At 38.4% G+C, this 22,938-nt stretch overlaps 2 protein-coding genes across 6 annotated transcripts in view; both read right to left on the bottom strand.

Annotated features, from left to right (window-relative positions):
- TRPC1 (transient receptor potential cation channel subfamily C member 1) overlaps nt 1-9,053 on the bottom strand; it is a 77,509-nt gene extending 68,456 nt beyond the window's left edge. The window contains exon 1 of one of the 4 annotated variants that reach the window (XM_032264240.1): nt 8,365-9,053. In XM_032264240.1, coding sequence (XP_032120131.1) covers nt 8,365-8,536 — 172 coding nt within the window. In that variant the 5' untranslated portion in view covers nt 8,537-9,053. The remainder of the gene's footprint in view (nt 1-8,364) is intronic. The other 3 variants (XM_032264248.1, XM_032264270.1, XM_032264259.1) reach the window with 3 other exon arrangements.
- A 9,465-nt stretch (nt 9,054-18,518) lies between these two features.
- PLS1 (plastin 1) overlaps nt 18,519-22,938 on the bottom strand; it is a 120,481-nt gene continuing 116,061 nt past the window's right edge. For both annotated transcript variants that reach the window (XM_032264313.1, XM_032264324.1), the window contains exons 15-16: nt 20,567-20,691; nt 18,519-20,321 (exon numbers count right to left, since the gene is read on the bottom strand). In XM_032264313.1, coding sequence (XP_032120204.1) covers nt 20,186-20,321; nt 20,567-20,691 — 261 coding nt within the window. In that variant the 3' untranslated portion in view covers nt 18,519-20,185. The remainder of the gene's footprint in view (nt 20,322-20,566; nt 20,692-22,938) is intronic.

Consider the following 22,938-nt stretch of genomic DNA (forward strand, 5'->3'; position numbering starts at 1 on the left):
TTTCACCATGTTAGCTAGGCTGGTCTCAAACTCCTGACCTCAAGTGATCTGCCTGCCTTGGCCTCCCAAAGTACTGGGATTACCGACATAACCCACCGTGCCTGGCCCTAAAGTTTTAAAGACTATTTCTATTGTAGTTAAGGAGCTATACAAGAAAGAAAGGAAACAAACAAACAAAAAAAACCCTAAAAATCAAATCAAAACTAAATAAAGAATTTTCATCCTTAAAAATAAAAAATTTCACCCTACAGCTAATATAGTCATGCAAATGAAAAATCACATTATAGTCACAGAACCTATAAAAAAAACCTAGAGTGGTTGCTAAGCATTTCAGAGAAGTTTATATTTGCAAATCATTTAAAACAATGTACTATATCAAAAAAAGAACAGTCTTAATTTTTAGGATGAGTATATATGTAAAAAGAGGTTAGAAAACTTAAACAGCAAGACACTAGTTATAGAACAAGGATTACAATTCAAAATGCCTGTATATGACAGGCAAATATATAAATGCCATTCATTTTATACTGAAGGTGCTTTCAAGAGTTATGTCTTTTGTCTTTTAAAATATAACACATAGAAGTGCAACATAATTTGTTTACTTTTTTTGGCTAGATGGTAGTCTTTCTCAGTGAAGGAAAAAGAAACCATTTTCAATCAATTTCACAGGGAGTATATCAATTCAACAACAAATCTTCTTAGCCCCCTCTCCAAAATATCTCCCATAATCATCTACTTGTCTCCAAGTATACTGCTACCTGCAGTCCAATCCCCCACGATCTTCCTCCTGGAGTCTGCAATAGCCTTTTAACTAATACAGCTGCTGACCAAGATTCTCTCCTTGACCAAACTCTAGTCAGGCTTTTCTGAGCTCTTCACTAGGCCTCCACCTTGGCCTACATAAACTTGAACAAAACACTACGAGTTTCTAACAACTGACGGCTGCATCCCTAGGATGACCCTAGCCCCTGTTAAAATACCTGTCCAGGAAAACTTAAAGCCGACCTAAGAATTTACTGTTTGTTCCAGCCAATGCGTGAAGACAGGGCCTCATCTACCAGCCTCTGGGGAGGGTAGAGGCCTAACTTCCCTAAGTGCCATTAGCAAACTCAAATAGGTTTCACATGGACCAACTCCCCCAAGTCCTGTATTTTGTAATTTTTCACTTCCCTGACTCCACCTGAGTGGAGTCACTCCACTCACCTGCTTCCTTGTTTGCTCAATCTCCCTTTAAAACACCCAGTCATCTCTGTACAAATTGAAGTTGAATTCAGTTCACACTGGACTCTTTTCCCTATTGCAAGTTATATTACTTATTAATACTTTATACTGTAGCACAGGGGTCAATAAACTTATTCTGAAAAAAGGTTAGATAGTAAATATTTTAGGTTTTGTGGGCCATGCACTCTCAGTCACAACTACTCAACTCTGCCCTTTCAACACAAAAGCAGCCATAGACCACATGTAAACAAATGATAGTGGATGTGTTCTAATAAAAGTTTGTTTATGGACACTGAAATTTGAATTTTATAGACTTTTCATGTGTTATGAAATAGTATTCTTTTTTAACCATTTGAAATATAAAATTTAAAAAACCAGTATTAGCTCCCTTACAAAATATGCAGATATGGTCTGTGGGCCATAGTTTGCTCACTTCTGCTCTAGCCCCACCCCTTCAAACCACTCTCCACTCTACAGCTAGAGTTATCAGTTAAAAATTCAAAACATATCAAGCTTACAATCATCGTGATTTTCTATCACACTTAAAAGCCAAATTTTTACTGTGGCCTACAAAGCCCTATAAGACTTAGTTAGGCCTTGTTACCATTCTGAATTCATCTTGTGCCTCTCTATTGCTCGGCCAATAATCATTCCAAACCAATGTTTTCCAAAGTGCAGGTTGCAACTCATTAACAATCATGAAATCAGTTTAGTGAATCCTAACAAGCAATTTTAAAAAATTAAATAGTGATCCCACAGATCCTTAGCAACAAATTGACTCTGGCCAACTGCAGTAAACTCTTGAGAAATATAGTGGAGAAATGTTGCAATACTGTTTAAGAACAGGTGATTCCACCTCTTCCTCATTAGCATCTTGTTTGATTTTATGGCAAAGACAGTATTAATGTTGATCAGTTTAATTTTATATTAACCAAATTTGAAGTTAGTTGTGAAGTGTGAGAGAATTTAATCTATTAAAAAACTTGTAAAGCCTTTCAAACCAAGTTTCTGTAACAAACTTGAGTGTGGCAATTGCAACATTCTAATTGAAATATTACAAATGATGCGAAACAGATTTTATTAAGAGAAAGATGAGGTAAAAAAATACAAAGACATGATCAAGTTCAGTTGCAGGATTCGGAAATATAAATAAGGACAATACTGATAAAAATGTTAACAGCAAACCTCAAACGAGTTTGAACCACATCCTAAAAAGGAAAAAAAAAAAAAACCCATGCAGACTTTTTACAGTGAAAATGATTTAAAACAAAGTTTTATCAAATGTGTAAAACTCAGTATTACAGACCCTAATGTATTTATCATCATATTATTGTAAATGAAACCTTCAAAATTAAAGATACTAAAAAATATGGTATGCTTAACTGTTTATAACACTTTGAATATTTTTTTAAAAGACAATTATTACCATAATTTCTTAGCTGCTTATGAAATCTTAATTAAGACTACCAATAATATGAATATCATTTAGCAAAAGAGCAAAGATCCACACTGCTGCCAGAAAGAAGTTATATTATAACATATAAGGTAATGGTGATTTTTCCATAGTAAATCAGTTGATAAAAATTATAAACAGCATATTCTTAACTCTATTTGAAGAACAGTCAAAAGCAATGTTTATTTTGTAGTTAGAGTCTAATAAATGACTTGCGATCCCATTCACAAGGCTGCTGTGAGTTGTTTAAAACTCAGTTTGTATCAGGTATGCAGCAACATAGTCTCAGAAAGGATTTATTGTGTTGCTTAAATTTAATCTCATATACATTTGAATTATAGATATTTATAAAACTAAAAAAGCATATTGCTGGCCAATACATTAATCTAGAAAAACATGAAAGAACTGGTGATAAAACAAATATAACCAGAAAAATAAAGGAGTTATCTTTAAAAATTAACATAAGCTCTTAATAATAGTGCCAGTCACTTTATACATAACAAAGCTTTGGCAACCAAAGAAGTCTACTGAGTCTCATGATTATATTGATACAGTGCTGGAATTCTTTTAGTTCTGATCATTCACCTAGCCTCCTAAAATTTATTACTTAATCGCCTCTTAGTGATAACTTTTGAACTCCTCATTACTTATTAAACTACTGATCTTAAATCTTAAATTTCTCACTATCATTAAATTTGGAAGAGTCAGCAATGAAGAAGATATTTAGATCACTGACAGCAAGGTAGAAGAGGAATTATTATTAGGTTACAACAATACCTATATAATAAAATTTAATCTTTACACACTCTTCCTCCAAATCTGTAAACAATGTATAGATAGGAGTCTGGCTTGGATTACATTTTTTTTTTTTAACTGCCCAGATAAAAGATTGACTCCGTACAAATAATATCCCACCCTCCAAATCGCACATAGGCCATTTAAGTTAAATTGGGCACTTGCTTCTTCCCTTCAGACAGATATATTTCATACAAACATACGTTTCCTTACTTCTCACTAGAGCACAAGAGAGCATCTCCATTACAGAATATTCTCCCAAAGGATAGGAATGTAGTCAGTACTTTCTTAATAAAGCACTTTCCCTGTGCCTTAACACAAGAGCTTGACAAGTATAGTTTGATGGTGACTTATAGAAAAAGAGCAGCAAAGTTGTGCAATCACTATAAAGAACTACCAGTATTACAGAACTACCAGGCAGCTAGCTGCTGAATTACTAGTCTGTTAGAGATAAATTATCCACTAAGATTTTTGCAATTTGAGTCTTTTGTTGCCATTGTTAAAGTAACCCTGAACCATTCCCTATGGCAACATTTCTCAACTAGTACATTCTAAAACTTTGGTTATTTGAAAAGCTTTCCTACATAAAGTACATAAATACTGTGCCTATGATGATTTGTGAAGTGTTTATAGAATGTTGCCTACAATACCCTCTTCGCCTCTCATTTCTGCAAAGTTCTTTTTCCTCAAAGCAAGCACATATCTCCTTACATTAGGTACCCCTTGTCAACATAACACTTCACACCAGTACCAGTACTCTGTATTTTTTCCCCTACCACCATCCTTTCTAACACCACACTTCAAAATCTCTTCTCAAATGGGTAAAAATTTTTTAAAAGGCCCATTATATATAAATAAGCTGTTCAAAAAACAGCAGCTTAATATTACTTCTCTCAGAAATGTTGCACTTTTTTCTTCTGACTCTGGCTTCTTTCTGGAGTTGCTGCACATTTTTAAAGCATCCTTAGCCCAAAGGTACACAAAGTCTATGTAGAAATCAGTCACCACGCCAGGCACAGTAGCTCACGTCTGTAATCCCAGCACTTTGGGAAGCCGAGGTGGGTGGATCACCTGAGGTCAAGAGTTTCAGACCAGCCTAGCCAATATGGTGCAGCCCCATCTCAACTAAAAACACAAAAAATTACCCAGGCATGGTGGCGGGTGCCTATAATTCCAGCTACTCGGGAGGCTGAGGCAGGAGAATCACTTGAACCCAGGAGGCGGCGGTTGCAGTGAACCGAGATCGCACCACTGCACTCCAGCCTGTGCAACAAGAGAGAAACTCCGTCTCAGAAAAGAAAAAGAAATTCAGTCATCAAAAGATCTTTCCTTACAATACAGCAAATCTTACCACTAAGGTGACACAGGACACTGAGACTAGTAGGCTGAGCCCAGTGATAAAGGTGAAAATCTGCCCTCTCCATACCTCCCCCTAACTTCATGTAGAAATTTCAAGAAGGGACTTCTGACTCATTAACAATAAATCAGATTTCCTGAAAATACTCTCCTTGGAGAGTTGGCAGGGACTGAATCCTTTCATATTTTCTTGTCTGCACATGAACTGATTACTGATCATCAGCATATTAAACAGTAGATTTATATTTGCAAATATATACTAAAAGCTACCATCTACTCAACAGTTTTTTTAAAAAAGAGGAAAATTAACATGAACTACACTTAATTTAGGTGTTTTCTAAATAGACTTATTTACCCTTTCTCTTGTCAACAGACCTGAGGGATACCATAGGTGTCTACAAATAAAAGAGGCTTATTATGACACTAATTCTCAATGAGGGAGGACAAAGCCATGGCTGTAAGAATCACTACTTAATTTTTCATAAAACAACATATTTATAGTCAGCTCTTGCTTCAATTAAGTTTTACCTCTGAATTACAGCATTCTATCTCTAAAAAGAACATGAGTGTACTGTCTGAGAATTTCATCTGGAGGGGCTAGCCTTCTCTATATATTGCCTGGCTCAGGAAATTTCAATTAACTTTTTCCTTTACAGTACAAAGAAAGGATTCAGTGTTACCTTTCAGATGATCCTCATTCACTGTGAAGATCAGTAACAGCCATTACTAAGTAGCTACTATCTGGATCAGAAGTTGCCTAAATCTACCAAACTTATTTACATAAAAGCCAGCTATCACAAACTATTTCTCTTTCCTACATTTTTTCTATACTCTTTAATCTGTACACATCTTCAAAAAGCCACCATCTACTAAATACACATATCATTCTCATCTCCACAATTTTTGCTTTAGGAATTGCTAACTTTTCCGTAAGAAGAGTAACGTTATGAACATTTTGCATAAGTAGAACAAGAATGCTACATGAAAAGAATGAGACACTCTAGAACACCATAGATACTCCAGAGTTGATTTGCTCTGGTGCTACTAAAGCACCATGCTTGCTTTTTACCCTATTTTATTGAACAAATGTAATACACAGAAATCAAGGTTTATAAAGCATCCATACAAAGAAAATTTAATTTCAACTAGTATGTCCAAATACGGATGTGTCTTTTCTAACACAAATGAGGTTTACTATTCAACTAAAACCAGATCTATATAACACAGTGGTTAAGTGTGCAGGCTCAAGATAAATGCCAGTTCTGCTACTTTCTAACCAATGTAACCTTGGGCAAAGTAATTTTAAAATTTTGCTATGCCTCATTTTCCTCATCTACAAATTGAGAACAACAGATCTGGCTCATACAGTTGTGGGGCTTAAATGAAATCCTCTATGAAAAGTATGAACACTCTACCCCAATAGCTGCTTTAGTAAATGCCATTTGGTCTGAGGAAAACTCCAATGTAATGGTGAAAACCACAGCTACTTCAGGAAATTGTTCACTTTTAGATTGGTTTTGGTAACATTTTTAAAAGTTTGACAATATTAGTGAACACAAACGTCATCAAAAGAATATTCCTATAACTCAAAATTACTTTTTAAATGTAAATGTATCCAATAAGTATGTGTAAGAATTATGCTATTTTTCCAAATCTAACTCAAGAAGTTGTTGCCATATACCTGGAACAGAAAATTCCTTTTAGCTCACTTGTTTTTAAAACTTCTAATTTATTTATGGGAAAATATGCCAATTTAGTTTCCACCCTATCCCCCCAAAGCCAAGTCCCTCATCTCAATTATGTTATAAAATAAGAAACTGACAAAGAATATCAAGGTATTTCAGCTGGTACTACTAAATACATACATAGCTATACAACTATCATGAATTAAAACTCTCTTTGAGATATGTCATGCAATAATCCTGAACATACACACTGTACAAATACTTGCTCAACCATACTCCATTGATATTTCTCTGTCCTCAGTTTGACAGGAATATCAAATTTCCCTTCTTGGCATGCTTTCTGTTTGCTTTAAAATAACCATTGCACAGTGAGCTGGAATACATGCAGCCAACACTTACTCATTTTAGTACAATACAATCTTTTCCCCCTTCCTGTCTCAGAGAGCTTTTGAGGGAGGAGAACTCAGGCAAGCCACTCCAGCAATACTAAATAATTTTACATAATCTGCAGACTCTAACTTTGTGACGTTATAGATATATATTCTGTTTCTTTACATCTCAAAGACTGCTCAAAGTTGTGTCCATGGTGGACTTTAACAATATTATTAATATTGCTTTCATAATATTATTTAATACTATTACATAAGAACATAAAAGTGGCTCAACAAGAGACATGGTGGACTTTGTTTATATGTCAATGTTTTTTCAAAAAATCGTATAAATAAAATCCTATTTCAAAAGGAAGAGAGGTTAGGGAGGCTGTCATTTGTTAATTACACATTCACACATACATAAAAACAAACAAAAATCCTCTGTAGTTCGTCTTTTCATAGTGTAAACTGTCCTTTGGGTTTGCTTCGGAAGTTTGCACGGTTCTAACAGAGTTTTCCTAAGTATACAGCCATATAAATTTGGAAACGGAAAAATTTTAGTGCTTTTTTTCATGTAGAAAATAAAAGCAGTCTTAGGGCAACCAATTTCCTGTTCCTTTTATTATATGCATCACTACAAAGCACGATTGCGTGACACGGCTTTAATATGGCCATAAAAATGATTAACTTCTAGACTAAAAAAAGGAAAACGAGCTAAATATATTCTACATATTTTTGTAATTATTTTTAATACATAATTCCTGTAATTCCCGTAATTATTTTTAACTATCTTTATCTCCCAAAGAAAGATCGGGGAGCAATAAATCTTTCTCTCCAATAAAAAGCATGAACAATCAAAGGCGTTCCATAAGTTTGGAGAAAGTTTTGGGAACTAAGGCAGAATTTCTCCCGTTCCGTCCTTACTTCATGTATCTCCACCTAGGATATTCAGATACTAATGCCAGTCAACAGTCACTGGCTAAAGCACTGGGCAGGTGAAGCTAAATAATAGAAGGTCTGGTTTTGTTTTTAAGAAAAACAAAAACTGCTGATGAGCACCCTCCACACGAGACATCCTAAAGTAAGGTCACGGAATTTTCGGAATGGAGGGTGGGCTTCCAGAAGGAATGAACTGCGACCGGGAGAGACAGACCAGGTCATTCACGCGGTCAGTGGGAAGGCCGGCGCTAAAACGCTGGGGTCAGGGCTTCCACGGCGCTACCTAAACACCGGACCCCAAGGCCAGAGCCGCCCCCCACGGTGCCGCGCTCCGAGGGCGCAGCCCCAGCTCCACTCGCCCGCCAGCTCCACACTCACAGGGCAGAGGCGGTGAGGAGAAGCCCGCGTGAGGCAGCGGGTGAGGCGGGAAGACACTCGGCGCCTAAGACAGAGGGAGTGCCCCGAGAAAGTTGAGGCGGGGGAGAGGACGAAAGGTCTGGAGGGCAGGGGCGTCCAGAGGCGGAGAAAGGGGCCTAGCTCTCACCCTTGTCGCACGCCAGCAAGAAAAGCTTCTCATTCAGCGTATTCTCCTCCTTCACCTCCCGCACATCCTTCAGCGCCATCACCTCGTTCGGCGACGAAGAGGATGGAGAGGAAGGCAGGGAGGAGGAGGAGGCGCCCGAGAGGTCCGTGCTCGGGTACAGGGCCGCCATCATCGCGGCCCATGAAGGGGGCAGGCCAGGAGACGGGGGCGGGGCCCCCACCGGCCCCGACCCCGACCCCAGCCACGCCCCAGGGCTGGAAAAAGGATGAGTCGTTCCCACGGCCGCGTCTGCTCGCGGCCCGTTGGCCCCGAAGAGCGTCGCCTCGCCTGCGAGCCAGCACTCGCCCTCCACTGACAACCCCAGGTTGGTGGCGGCGCATGCGCGGCCCCGGGGCCAGCGACCCCTCCCCAGTCGCCGGCGACCCGGCCGAGCCGGTCCGCGCCCGTCCGGGGACGACAGTGTGGCGCGCGCCAGGGCGGCAGCCGAGCACGGGGCCGTGCCAGGAGTCGCAGTGGCCGCGCAGGGGGCGGCCTAGCCTGGGAAGAGGACGAGAGATCTGTGGGAGAGGAGCTCCGAGAGGCGCTACTGCGCACGTTGGGCTCCAGGGCTGTGGGAACCGCTGGCCCAGCTGCGCTCCGAGATGTTCGTGACTCTGTCCTCACGTCATCCTCTGCTCCTCTGTAGCGACGACACCAGGGCGGAGCCTGCGGTAAGGGCGGGCTCGGGTGGGCGGGGCCTGCGGCAAGGGCGGGCTTGGGTGGGCGGGGCCTGCGGCAAGGGCGGGCTTGGGCGGGCGGGGCCTGCGGCAAAGGCGGGCTTGGGCGGGCGGGGCCTGCGGCAAGGGCGGGCTTGGGCGGGCGGGGCCTGCGGTAAGGGCGGGCTTGGGTGGGCGGGGCCTGCGGCAAGGGCGGGCTAGGGCGGGCTTGGGCGGGCGGGTCCTGCGGTGGGGACTCACCGAGCGGGGTACCTGGAGCGGGCTGGAGCTTCCTTCGCTCAGCTGAGATGAACCAGCTGCAGTCTTCCCTTTCCACACCCAGGGTACTGGTTTCAGGTAATTAAGAAAATGTGGAGCAGTATGCTAATTGAGTCTCTGACGACTTAATGTTTAGGCGAAACCCTCTGTGGAGTTGTCCAGCTGTTTCATGTTCTGGTGCACTATGCTCGAAACAATGGAGAGGCCCGCCACACCACCAGACTCGTCGGTTTGTGTGTTGTACTCATTTTCGGCTAGAAATGAACTCTCATTTATAATGGATATATAGATTATATAATTATATTATATATAAATAATTTATACAAATATATAAATTTCTATTTACATATTATTTCCATAGGTTTCTGGGGAACGGGTGATGTTTGGTTACATTAGTTCTTTAGTGATGATTTGTGAGATTCTGGTGCACCCATCACCCGAGCAGTATACACTGAACCTAATTTGTAGGCTTTTATTCCTCACCCCCTTCCCAACCTTTCTCCCTGAGTTGCCAAAGTCCACTGTGTCATTCTTATGCCTTTGCATCCTCAAAGCTTAGCTCCCACGTATGAGTGGGAATATGTGATGTTTGGTTTTCCATTCCTGAGTTACTTCACGAAGAATAAGTCTCCAATCCATCCAGGTTGCTGCCAATGCCATTTATTCATTCCTTTTTACCGCTGAGTAGTATTCCATCTCATATATATCACAGTTTTATCTACTCACTAATTGGTGGGCATTTGGGCTGGTTCCACATTTTTGCAGTTGTGAATTGTGCTGCTGTAAATATGCGTGTGCAAGTATTTTTTCGTGTAATGACAATTTCCTCTGGGTAGATACCTAGTAGTGGGATTGCTGGATCAAATGGTAGTTCTACTTTTAGTTCTTTAAGGAATCGCCGCACTGTTTTCAATAGTGGTTGTACTAGTTTCCATTCTCATCAGGAGCGTAGAAGTGTTCCTCTTTTACCGCATCCACACTAACATCTATTTTTTTTTTTTTATTTTGTGATTATGGCCATTCTTACAGGAGTAGGGTGGTATTGCATTGTGGTTTTGACTTGCAATTCCCTGATTATTAGTGATGTTGAGCATTTTTTCATGTTTGTTGGCCATTAGTATATTTTTTTTTGAGAATTGTCTATTCATGTATTTGGGTTTTTTTTGTTGTTTTTTTCTGTTTGGGTTTTTTTTGTTTGTTTGTTTTGGTTTTTTTTGAGACAGATTCTCTTGCTCTTGTTGTCCAGGCTGGAGTGCAATGGCATGACCTCAGCTCACCGCAACCTCAGCCTCCAGAGTTCAAGGGATTGTCCTGCCTCAGCCTCCTGAGTAGCTGATATTACAGTCATGCACCACCACACTCGGCTGATTTAGTATTTTTAGTAGAGATGGGGTTTCTCTATGTTGGTCAGGCAGGTCTCCAACTCCCAACCTCAGGTGATCCACCTGCCTTTGTGTCCCAAAGTGCTGGGATTACAGGCGTGAGCCACCATACCTGGCCCTATTCATGTTTTAGCCCACTTTTTGTTGGGATTGTTTTTTTTCTTGCCGATTTATTTGAGTTCCTTGTAGATTCTGAATATTTCCTTTGTCAGATGTATAGATTGTGAAGATTTTCTCTCACTCTGTGGGTTGTCTGTTTACTCTGCTGATTGTTCCCTTTGTCATGCAAAAGTTCTTTCATTTAATTAAGTCCAAGCTATTTATCTTTCTTTTCATTGCATTTGCTTTTGGGCTTTTGGTCATGAAATCCTTGCCTAAGCCAATGTCTGCAAAGGGTTTTCTGATGTTATCTTCTAGAATTTTTATAGTTTCTGGTCTTAGATTTAAGTTTTTGATCCATCTTGAGTTTATTTTTGCATAGGTGAGAGATGAGGATCCAGTTTTTTCTCTTACATGTGGCTTGCCAGTTATCCCAGCACCATTTGTTGAATAAGGTGTCCTTTCCCCAATTTTATGTTTTTGTTTGCATTGTTGAAGATCAGTTGGCTGTAAGTATTTGGGTTTATTTCTGGGTTCTCTATTCTGTTCCATTGGTCAGTGTGCCTATTTTTATATCAGTACCATGCTGTTTTGGTGACAGTGGCTTTATAGTATAGTCAAATCAGGTAATGTGATGTCTCCAGATTTGTCCTTTTGCTTCATCTTGCTTTGGCTATGCAGGCTCTTTTTTGGTTCCATATGAATTTTAGGTTTTCTGTTTCTAGTTTTGTGAAGAATGATGGTGGTATTTTGATGGGAATTGCATTGAATTTGTAGATTGCTTTTGGCAGTATGGTCTTTTTCACAATATTGATTCTACCCAACCATAAACATGGGATGTGTTTCCATTTGTTTGTGTCATCCATGATTTCTTTCAGCAGTGTTGTGTAGTTTTCCTTGTAGTGGTCTTTCACCTTCTTGGTTAGGTATGTTCCTAAGTATTTTACTTTATTTTTTTGCAGCTATTGTAAAGGGAATTGAGTTCTTTATTTGATTCTCAGCTTGGTCACTGTTGGTGTATAGGAGGGCTACTGATATGTATACGTTAATTTTGTATCCTGAAACTTTGCTGAATTCTTTTATCAGTTCTAGGAGCATTTTGGAGAAGTCTTTAGGATTTTCTACATATACAATCATATCATCAGCAAACAGTGACAATCTGAGTGACTCTTTACTGACTTGGATGCCCTTCATTTCTTTCTCTTGTCTGATTGCTATGTCTAGGACTTCCAGTATTATGTTGAAGAGGAGTGGAGAGAGTGGGCATCCTTGTCTTGTTCCAATTTTCAGAGTGAAAGCTTTCAACTTTTCCCCATTCAGCACTGTGTTGGCTGTGGGTTTGTCATAGATGGCTTTTATTATGTGGTATGCCCCTTGTATGCCAATTTTGCTGAGGATTTTAATTATTAAGGGATGCTGGATTTTGTCAATGCTTTTTTCTGCATTTGTTGAGATGATCATGTGATTTTAAAAAAAAAAAAAAATTCCAGGCCGGGCGCGGTGGCTCAAGCCTGTAATCCCAGCACTTTGGGAGGCCGAGGCGGGTGGATCACGAGGTCAAGAGATCGAGACCATCCTGGTCAACATGGTGAAACCCCGTCTCTACTAAAAACACAAAAAAAAAATTAGCTGGGCATGGTGGCGTGTGCCTGTAATCCCAGCTATTCAGGAGGCTGAGGCAGGAGAATTGCCTGAACCCAGGAGGCGGAGGTTGCGGTGAGCCGAGATCGCGCCATTGCACTCCAGCCTGGGTAACATGAGTGAAACTCCGTCTCAAAAAAAAAAAAAAAAAAAAAAAAAAAAATTCCGTTTATGTGATGTATCACATTTATTGACTTGCATACATTAAACCATCCCTGCATCCCTGGTATGAAACCCAAATGATTATGGTGGATTATCTTTTTGATACATTGTTGGATTCATTCAGCTAATATTTTGTTAAGGATTTTTGCATCTATGTTCATCTGGAATATTGGTCTGTAGTTTTCTTTTTTTGGTTATGTTCTTTCCTAGTTTTGGTATTAGGGTGATATGGGCTTCATAGAATGATTTGGAGAGGATTCCCTCTATCTATCTTGTGGAATGGTGACATTCTTCTTTGAATGTCTGGTAGATAGAATTCAGCTGTGAATCTGTCTGGTCCTGGACTTTTTTTGTTGGTAATTTTTTGTATTACCATTTCAATCTCGCTGCTTTTTATTTCAGTTTTCTTAAACGTATTGAGATTTATTTTGTGGCCTATCATATGGTCTGTCTTGAAGAAGTTTCCCACACGCTGATAAATAGAATGTATATTCTGCATTTGTTGGGTAGAATGTTCTGTAAACATCTGTTAAGTCCATTTGTTCCAGGCCATAGTATAAATCCATTGTTTCTTTGTTGACTTTCTGTCTTGATGACCTGTCTAGCGCTGTCAGTGGAGTACTCAAATCTCCCACTATTATTGTGTTGCTGTCTATCATTTCTTAGGTCTGGTAGTAATTGTCTTATAAACTTGGGAGCTCCAATGTCAGGTGCATGTATATTTAGAACTGTGATATTTTCCTGTTGGACAAGGCCTTTTTTCAATGTATAATGTCCCTCTTTGTCTTTTTTAACTGCAGTTATTTTAAAGTTTGTTTTGTCTGATATAAAAATAGCTACTCCTCCTTGCTTTTGGTATCCATTTGCATGGAATGTCTTTTTCCACCCCTTTACCTTAAGTTTATGTGAGTTCTTATGTGTTAGGTGGGTCTCTTGAAGGCAGCAAATAGTTGGTTGGTGAATTCTTATTCATTCTGAAATTCTGTATCTTTTAAGTGGAGCATTTAAGCAATTTACTTTCAATGTTATCTCAATGTTAGTATTGAGATATGAGGTCCTGTTCCATTCACTGTGCTATTTGTTGCCTGTATACCTTGGGGTTTTTTTATTTTTTATTTTTTGTCTTTTTGTTGTATAGGTCTGTGAGATTGATGCTTTAAAGGGGATCTATTTTGATGTGCTTCCAGGATTTGTTTCAAGATTTGGAGCTCCTTTTTGCGGTTCTTGTAGTGCTGGCTTGGTAGTAGTGAATTCTTTCAGCATTTGTCTGAAAAAGACTGTATCTTTCCTTCATTTATGAAGCTTAGTTTCACTGTATACAAAATTCTTGGCAGATAGTTTTTTTTTTTTTTTTTAAGGAGATGGAAGATAGGGCCCCAGTCCCTTCTAGCTTTTAGGGTTTCTTCTGAGAAATCTGCTGTTAATCTGATAAATTTTCATTTATAGATTACCTGGTACTTTTGCCTCATAGCTCTTAAGATTTTTTTCTTTCATCTTAACTTTTGATAACCTGATGACAATGTGCCTAGGTGATGATCTTTTTGCAATGAATTTCCTAGGTTTTCTTTGACCTTCCTGTATTTAGATGTCTAGGTCTTTAGCAAGGCCAGGGAAGTTTTCCTCAATTATTTCCCCAAATACATTTTTCAAACTTTTAGATTTCTCTTCTTCCACAAGAATGCCAATTATTCTTAGGTTTGGTTGTTTAACATAATCTCAGATTTCTTTGTTTTTGTTGGATTGGATTAATTCAAAAGCCTTGTCTTCGAGCTCTGAAGTTTTCATCTGCCTGCTCAATTCTATCGCGAGACTTCGCAAAGCATTTTGCATTTCTCTAAGTGTATCCATTGTTTCCTGAAGTTTTGATTGTTTTTTATTTATGCTATCTATATCATTGAAGGTTTCTTCCCTCCATTTTTTTTTTTTTTTTGGTATTTTTTTTCTTTCTTTTTAGTAGAGATGGGGTTTTGCCATGTTGCTGAGGCTGGCCTTGAATTTCTGGTCTCAAGTGATCTGCCTATCTTGGCCCCCCAAACTGCTAGGAGTATAGGCATGAGCCACCACACCTGGCCTCCCCTCATTTCCTGTATCTTTTTTTTTTTTTTAATTTCTTTAAATTGGGCTTCACCTTTCTCTGGTGCCTCCTTGATTAGCTTAATAACTGACCTTCTGAATTCTTTTTCAGGTAAATCAGGGATTTAATCTTGGTGTGGATACATTGCTGGTGAGCTAGTGTGATTTTGTGAGGGTGTGAAAGAGCCTTGTTTTGTTATATTACCAGAATTGTTTTCCTAGTTCCTTCTCATTTGGGTAGACTATGTCAGAGGGAAGGATTAGGGCTCAAGGCTGCTATTCAGATTCTTTTGTCACACGGTGTGTTCCCTTGATGTAGTACACTCCCCCTTTTCCTAGGGATGTGACTTCCTGAGAGCCAAGCTGTAGTGATTTGTTTCCTCTCTTCTGGATCTAGCCACCCAGCAGGTCTAACAGGCTCTGGGTTAGTACTGGGGGTTGTCTGCACTGAGTCCTATGATGTGAATCGTCTGCAGGTCTCTCAAGGCTGTATTTTTTTAAACAACTGGTTTGTGATCTGCAATTGGCATAACATTCCTATTGTCACACATATATTCATATATTTGCAATTAATTCAAAGGTACTGACATGTAACTATTGGATAAATTTGTTGTCACATTTATTAAACTGATTTTAAAAGATAGATCTGTTATTTGGGCAAGAGTTGAATGAAGCTCGATAAATGCTCCTTCCCTCCTCCCTGTCTTCCTCCAGAGGGTCTTGCTGTGTGGCCCAGGTTGAAGTGCAGTGGCATGATCACAGCTCATTGCAGCCTTGACCTTCTGGGCTCCAACAGTCCTCCCACCTTAGCTTCCTGAGTAGCTGGAACCAGAATCGCACACCACCACACCTGGCTAGCTTTTTAAAGTTTTTTTGTAGACAAGGAGTCTCACTATGTTGCCCAGACTGGCCTTGAACTCCTGGGTTCAAGTGGTCCCCCGCCTCAGCCTTCCAAAGTGCTGGGATTATAGGCATGAGCCATTGTACCCTGCCAAATAATTTATTTTTTAACCAAACTTTTAAAGCATTGTAAACATTATAGAGTTTTGCTATTGTCTTCCGCTTTTAAAAGCTAATGGAAGAGAAACTGGAAATTATGCCTCTTGAATAATTCCTGTTACTTCCCATAATCAACTGTAGAAAAATCTAAATTGTGCCTTTAAGGTTTTAGGTTTTTAAGAGAATACATAAAAGTTTACTTCAGAGTATTTTATATTTTGGGGAAATACTCCCTATCCTGTTCAGGCTGATATATCCCATCCCTGTCTCAGCCAACACTTTAACTCCCGAATTTCCTAAATACAACTTTCTCATAATTCAGAGTCTTTGTCAGGTCTTCTCAAAGAGGCCTTAGCAGATGCCAGGACTGTCCATCTTTCCAAACATTTTCATGTATTTACTTCAAAACAGTTGATAATCTATTTTTTTTTCTGTCTTATCTCTGGTAGATAGTAAATATTCCCCATTTTGTAATGTTTAATACAGTTCCAAGTTTGTCTATGTGGTAGAATGTCAAGATTGTTCATTGCAAATTTGTGGCCAGTGAACAGTGGCACATATTTGTATTTATGCATGTGTGCTTAGACTCTCTGTAGTACAGCAAAAATTTTAGTCAGTAGCAGAAAAACACTAACCCTGAGGTACCCAAAACTTCCCGTGTTTGAGGGTAAAAATTTAGATGGCTCGGAACTATGTCGCACATGTGATATAGCAAGAGAGCAAGTGAGATAGAGCACGATGTAGATATAGCTTCACTTTAATCTGAAGCATTTGCAAGTTGCTGGGCTTAGGTGATTCTTTATCCAGAGGGCTCCCATAGGGGCTGGATTAATTTCTAAGACTGGAGAATCCCAACCTACTTTAGTAGATAATTCTAGCAGGAGGCCTTTCAAAGTGCTGGGGGTCAAGGGGCTGTTCCTACTTCAAAGTGAGGCAATATTGCAACTGCACCCTATTCTTCTGAAGTCTTTTTGGATCATCTCAGATGCAGAAATCCTCTCTTACCTATCTGGTACACATTTTGTTGTTTTTGAGAGACAGTATCTTGCTGTGTCACCCAGGCTGGAGTGCAATGGCGCAATCATAGCTCATCGTAACCTCGAACTCCCAGGCTCAAACAATCCTCCCACCTTAGCCTCCTGAGTAGGTAGGACTACAGGTGCACACCACCACACCCATCTAATTAAAAAAAAAAAAAAATGGAGGGCTGGGCCCAGTGGCTCATGCCTATAATCCCAGTACCATGGGAGGCTGAGGTGGGTGAATTGCTTGAGGTCAGGAGTTCAAGACTATCCTGGCCAACATGGTGAAACCCTGTCTCTACTAAAAACATACACAAAAATTAGCCAGGCATGGTGATGCACACCTGTAATCCCAGCTACTCAAGAGGCTGAGGCATGAGAAAAACTTGAACCCAGGAGGCAGAGGTTGCAGTGAGCTGAGATCCCACCACTGCACTCCAGCCCGGGTGACAGAGACTCTGTCAAATAAATAAATAAATAAATAAATAAATAAATAAATAAAATTTTGTAGCAACAGAATCTATGTTGCCCAGACTGGTCTCTAACTCCTGGCCTCAAGCAATCCTCCCACGTTGGCCTCCCAAAGTGCTGAGATTATAGGCATGAGCCACCCTGCCTGGCCTGGTACACTCTATCCAGCATAAATTGGGATATTTTAACATAACCTATACAGCCTTTCAGTCTTTTTTTGTTTTTTTTTTTTTGAGATGGAGTCTCCCACTGTCGCCTGGGCTGAAGTGCAATGGTATGATCTCGGCTCACTGCAACCTCCACCCCCCTGGTTCAAGTGATTTTCCTGCCTCAGCCTCCCAAGTAGGTGGGATTACAGGTGCCCACCACCAGTCCTGGCTAATGTTTTTGTATTTTTAGTAGAGACTGGATTTCACTATGTTGGCCAGGCTGGTCTTTAACTCCTGACTTTGTGATCTGCCCACCTTAGCCTCCCAAAATGCATGGATTACAAGCATGAGCCATGGCACCTGGCCACCTATCAGTTTATTCTATACAAGTGATACAGAGACCAGTTGTAAAGTTGTGATGAACAACAGCATCCAAGATTCAGAAGCAGCATATTACTTCAAGCAACTTACCAAAATCACATATACAAAGAGCAGTCATGACTCCAGAGAAGAAAAAAAACAATCCATATTTAGATCTAGTCCTACAATATCCAAGACCCCATCTACATCTCGAGACTCTGCCCCTCCCTCAGTAGTCTAAGGCCACGTTCACCTGTTTGTCTTCTATGATGCCTATAGGACTACCTGCCTCAGCTTCTTTACAATTGTTCTCTCTGCTGAACACTCATAGCACAAATATCCTGAGAGACCTTTCTTGTCCACCCAAATACAAATAATCTCCACCCCATTTCCCAGGTCAGTCTCTACACATTACCCTATGTTATTTCTTCTACTGCATTATCATTATCTAAAATTCCTATTTGCCAACTGTCTCTCTACTAATACATGATACATGAGGTCAGGAGACTTCATCTGTGTTTTCCTCAGCTGAATCCCGAGTGTCTAGCACAGTATCTGGATCATAATAGATGATAAATTTGTGAATGGATTGATTCACCTGAATTATTTCAGCACAAACTAAATTTTAGTAATCACACAGATGGTTTTTAATAATTCTTCATATTTAAGAACAAAAGAACTACCCTCATCTTCAAGGAAATTATGAAATACAGTTTTTTTGTTTTACTAACTCATTTAAGAATTGTTTTCTTTTCTAGAAAATAAACTTATGCTAGACAAATTTTCAAGGCTGAATATTTTTCTTCAAATGAAATAGACACATTTCTACATACACAGCATTTTTATTAAATATACTCTGTGAGAAAAAGAACACCCTAAAGTGCCAGATTTCTTGTAAATCTGATAACTTAGTAAATACAATGGTGAAAAAAAAATCAGAGGAAACATAATTTAAAATAATCTTATAAAAGAGCAAGAACATATCTTAATCTTCATATAAGAAAGCAATCATCAAAATATAAAAGGGAAAGAAATCTCATTTGTAGAAGAATATATTTCAAAATTCCACCTGTTGATCATTTCATTTAAAAAATTCTAAACACATGGGCAGTCTCACTCTTACCAACATATGTGTTTAAATCAATGGTAGTAGGGGAATTTAGACTACTCATTCACACTGACATAAAGTGACATTTTTGTTGCACAACAGTATTGCTCACTGGCACTAACAGTGGAAGATGGAGGAAGTAGATTTCTGGATTCAATTGTTAGCAGCAGAAATGGACTAATGCTAAAAATTTAGAAAAAAAAAAAAAAAATGGGTCCAAGCTGTAGCTACTTCCAAGTAACACAAACATTAACCAAACATTGCCAATTTGTAATGGGCTATGAAAAAAAAAACATGAAAATACTCTACATTGAATATTAGCTTTATGTTACTTTCTATTAAAGATATTCAGTGGGCATATTCTAAATTATATAGGGCATCTATAGAGACCTAAATTAGTAAGTATAATACAAAGCTAACAGGATAGTGTCAACATATCTTGGGATGTTCTAGCCAATGTTTGTCTACAAGTATTTGGAAGGAGTCAAATAACTATATGCACATTCAAAATGAATACTTATAAAAAGAAATCTTAATGCATCAGATATCCACAAACTGAAAAGTGTTACACATTTTGTGGGGGAAAAATACTGACGGTTGGCTGAATGACCAATTAATTATACATACCACTTATGAAAAGCTGGGTGACTCAGGTGCAAAAAAAAGAAAAAACATATATGCACACATATATCTCTAGTAACATCCAACCAACATATATATGTTACATGTCATAGTTAAAGCTGTATTACCAAACTAGGATATGTAAGGTATCAATGCAGCTAAAATTAAGTTTTAAGTAAAAAGCTGCTGCTACTTAACAAGAGAGTGAACTTTGGGATTTATTGAAGAATTAGTTCTCATATATAAAAAATTTGATATTAATAAACAATACTTGTCACCATAAGGTTTTAGACAGTATAGAAACTTACAGAAAAGTGTTTTTGGACCTCTTTAAATAGTTGGAGGAAGCAAATAAAACTGGATTATGAGTATGAATGCATTTATGATCAAAATTAACACACAAAAATCAAAACACATTTCACAGCAGAACCTGCAAAAACTTCTGTATTCATCTTTTTTGAACTATAAAAAAGAATGAATTAGTCTTGTCTTAATAAGACTTTTAAGCAACAAAATAATTTAATCATGAAGTATCAGCTTGATTTTGAATATATTCTATTATCTGTATCAGCTGGTAAATTAACTGTGTTATCCAAAAAGGCAGCTCTAACTAGTATGAACAGGATATTGAATTCATTAATGAATATATAACTATTTTGAACATACAAATAATCTCTGGTTAATACCCACTACATTTTAGAATTCTGTAAACTGTCAGGAATAGAATATGTTTAATGTGGCAGAAAATCATATGAAGTGATTATTTTATTCTGTTCAGTCCTTTTCCCATTAAGCATGCAAACACCGTCATAACCATCTTTGGTTTCACTTCTACGAGGTCATCAGGTAATGCATATATCCGGGCACCGATCTTTCGAGCAACTGAAATGGCATATCTTGAAGGGACAAGAAAAATATCTTGGTATTAACTACTGTGTTTTCACTTAACATATTTTAACAAAAGAGTGAAATATTTTGACAAGATTAGTTTTATGAAAAGCTTAAGTTTGTGAGTCTTAAATCGTATTCCCATCCAAGTTGTATTTAAAAATATGAATTTTAAGGGCATAGTAACGTTTCCTATAAGGATTTTAGAGAATTACAGGGCCACTGTGTTCTAATATTAACCATAAAGGCTTACTTAGCATTGTTCAGCTTGTCCTCATCAGATAAGTTTTCTCTCTTGATCATTTCTTGACGAACTGCATTTGGTGCAATGGCATCTATTAAATCTAGGACAGGTAAACTTGTGCTTATAGATTTATCCTAGAAAATAAAGCACAGATGAAACTTCATAAACATCTGACCTTTAATTTTTGTTATTTTCAGACTCTTCTGATCATATAACTGAAGGCAACCTATAAATTTTCTTTGTACCTAACATTCAGCTTTTCTGCAACCAGCACACATAAATAAACAATTTAAAATACACTTTTCCTTAAATCTTTATATAAATTATAGTATAGAGTTGTCACCATACCTGAATATGGTTTGTGGACCTGATAGCTCTTAAGTATGCTAACTATAGTATCCATTCTTTAAAAAATATACAACTTTTGAAAGGGAGTAGGAAAGGAATTTTTAATTAACAATTTTACAAATTCTACTCATATATTTCTTAGATCATGAATCCCTATGCCTTCCCTTAATATTTTTCAGAAAGAAAAATGAAATAGTGAAAGGGAACTAATATTTAAAAAAACATTGTTCTTGTTGTTTTACATGTTTTAGTTTATTTCATCCTCCTTTAAAACCCTAGCATCTTGGTAGTAAAGGAATTCTCTTTTTAAAAAAGATGAAGAACATGAAGTTAAGATAGCTCAAATGACTTGTTTACACAGCCAGTAAATACAGAGCTCATATCTGAACCCATGACAGTCTGACTCTAAAATGCCCAAGAGTCTCTCCATTTTGAAGTTACCACCAAGGCAAGCTAAAAATGGACAACTAAATTATAGTGAATAGTTCATTGCAGATGAAATCAGACATCCTGGTCTGAACTGATTTTTACCACTTATCAGCATGTGAACAAATTATTTGTTCTCTCTCTCAGCTTGAATAGTGGCCACCATTGCTTGCCTACCCAGAATCTACCTACTCTTTACTTCTTCCATACCAGCAAAACCCATATTTATATCCATACCTCCTTCACATAGACATAAGCTTCAAGGAAGGCTGACATTCACAGTTCCAGGAGTGAACGTGAATTACTCTAGGTCAAGCATTCTCAGTGGGGACAGGGTGATACCCTTTTTTATGTATAAAGCATAGAGTGTATAAACAGGTACACAGTGTATCTCTGTATTAAAATTTCATGGGAGAGAGACAAAAAGGGAAAAAATATCTAGAAAGATTCCTTTGTAGCATTCCTTTTTAGCTAAAGAGGATAATTTTTTTAAAGGTTTCAAAACACTGGTCTAGGCCAAATGGAGGAATCCTATTCTATGACCACACTGATTTAATTTGGGCCTATTTTATGGAAAGCCAGCAACCCCTCCTCCTGGATGTGAATGAGAGGATGAAACCTCTGTCACAAGCAGCAACTATCCTAACCAAAAGGAAAACCGGCTTTAGGGTGAAGTGGGCACATTAGATGGCAAATCAGAGATGTGAAAAAATAATTGAGTCCTGAATGACATTCTTCAATTTGGTTCAACCAATCCAGAAGTCTACCCTACTTCTGGATTACTGTTATTGTAGTCAATACCTTTCCTTTTGGTTTAAACCACTTGAAATTGGGTTTCTGTTTACTTGAAGCCAGAGCACCCTTTCCTAATCTCTAAAGTAGAATATCATAGGATTCTTAGGAATACTGAGGTGAAAGCATCTAGTATAGGCTTTAGCCAAATGTCAGTTCTTAATAAATGCCTAATAAAACAACTTGAAGCCACGTGAAGAAGAGTAACAGGCTTCTTTGAGCCATGATCTATGAGCTGCTTCATTTATCAATTTTAGAAAAATGTATATTCTTAGGAAGTTCATTTTATGATACAGATCTTTGGGCATGGGTAAGAGATAGATGGTAAAAATAATTAGGGTCTTTAAGTCTATCTGACGCTGGTAATCTGGATCTACTTTTCACATCGTCTGTTTCTGAGAAATTGTCATACCTGTTTGCTCAATAAATAGTCTGCAGACCACCTACATTAAAATCATATGGGGTACTTGTTAAAAGTGCAAATCTAGCCCCACTCAAATTAATATCAGGTTATCTATGAATAAGGCTAGGAATCTACATTTTTAGTAAGCTTTCTAGAGGACTCAAAAGGTATACTGTATTATACTTTCTAAAAATATTTGTATCATTCTATAATAAATTTTTAATTTCTGTGGGCTTACCTTTCAAATATGATTATTTTTTATTTATTTTATTTATTTATTTTTTTTGAGACGGAGTTTCACTCATGTTACCCAGGCTGGAGTGCAATGGCGCGATCTCGGCTCACTGCAACCTCCGCCTCCTGGGTTCAGGCAATTCTCCTGCCTCAGCCTCCTGAGTAGCTGGGATTACAG

This window comes from Sapajus apella, unplaced genomic scaffold, assembly GCF_009761245.1.
Source record: "Sapajus apella isolate SASKATOON/1434 unplaced genomic scaffold, GSC_monkey_1.0 scaffold4, whole genome shotgun sequence".
Classification (NCBI taxonomy): domain Eukaryota; kingdom Metazoa; phylum Chordata; class Mammalia; order Primates; family Cebidae; genus Sapajus; species Sapajus apella.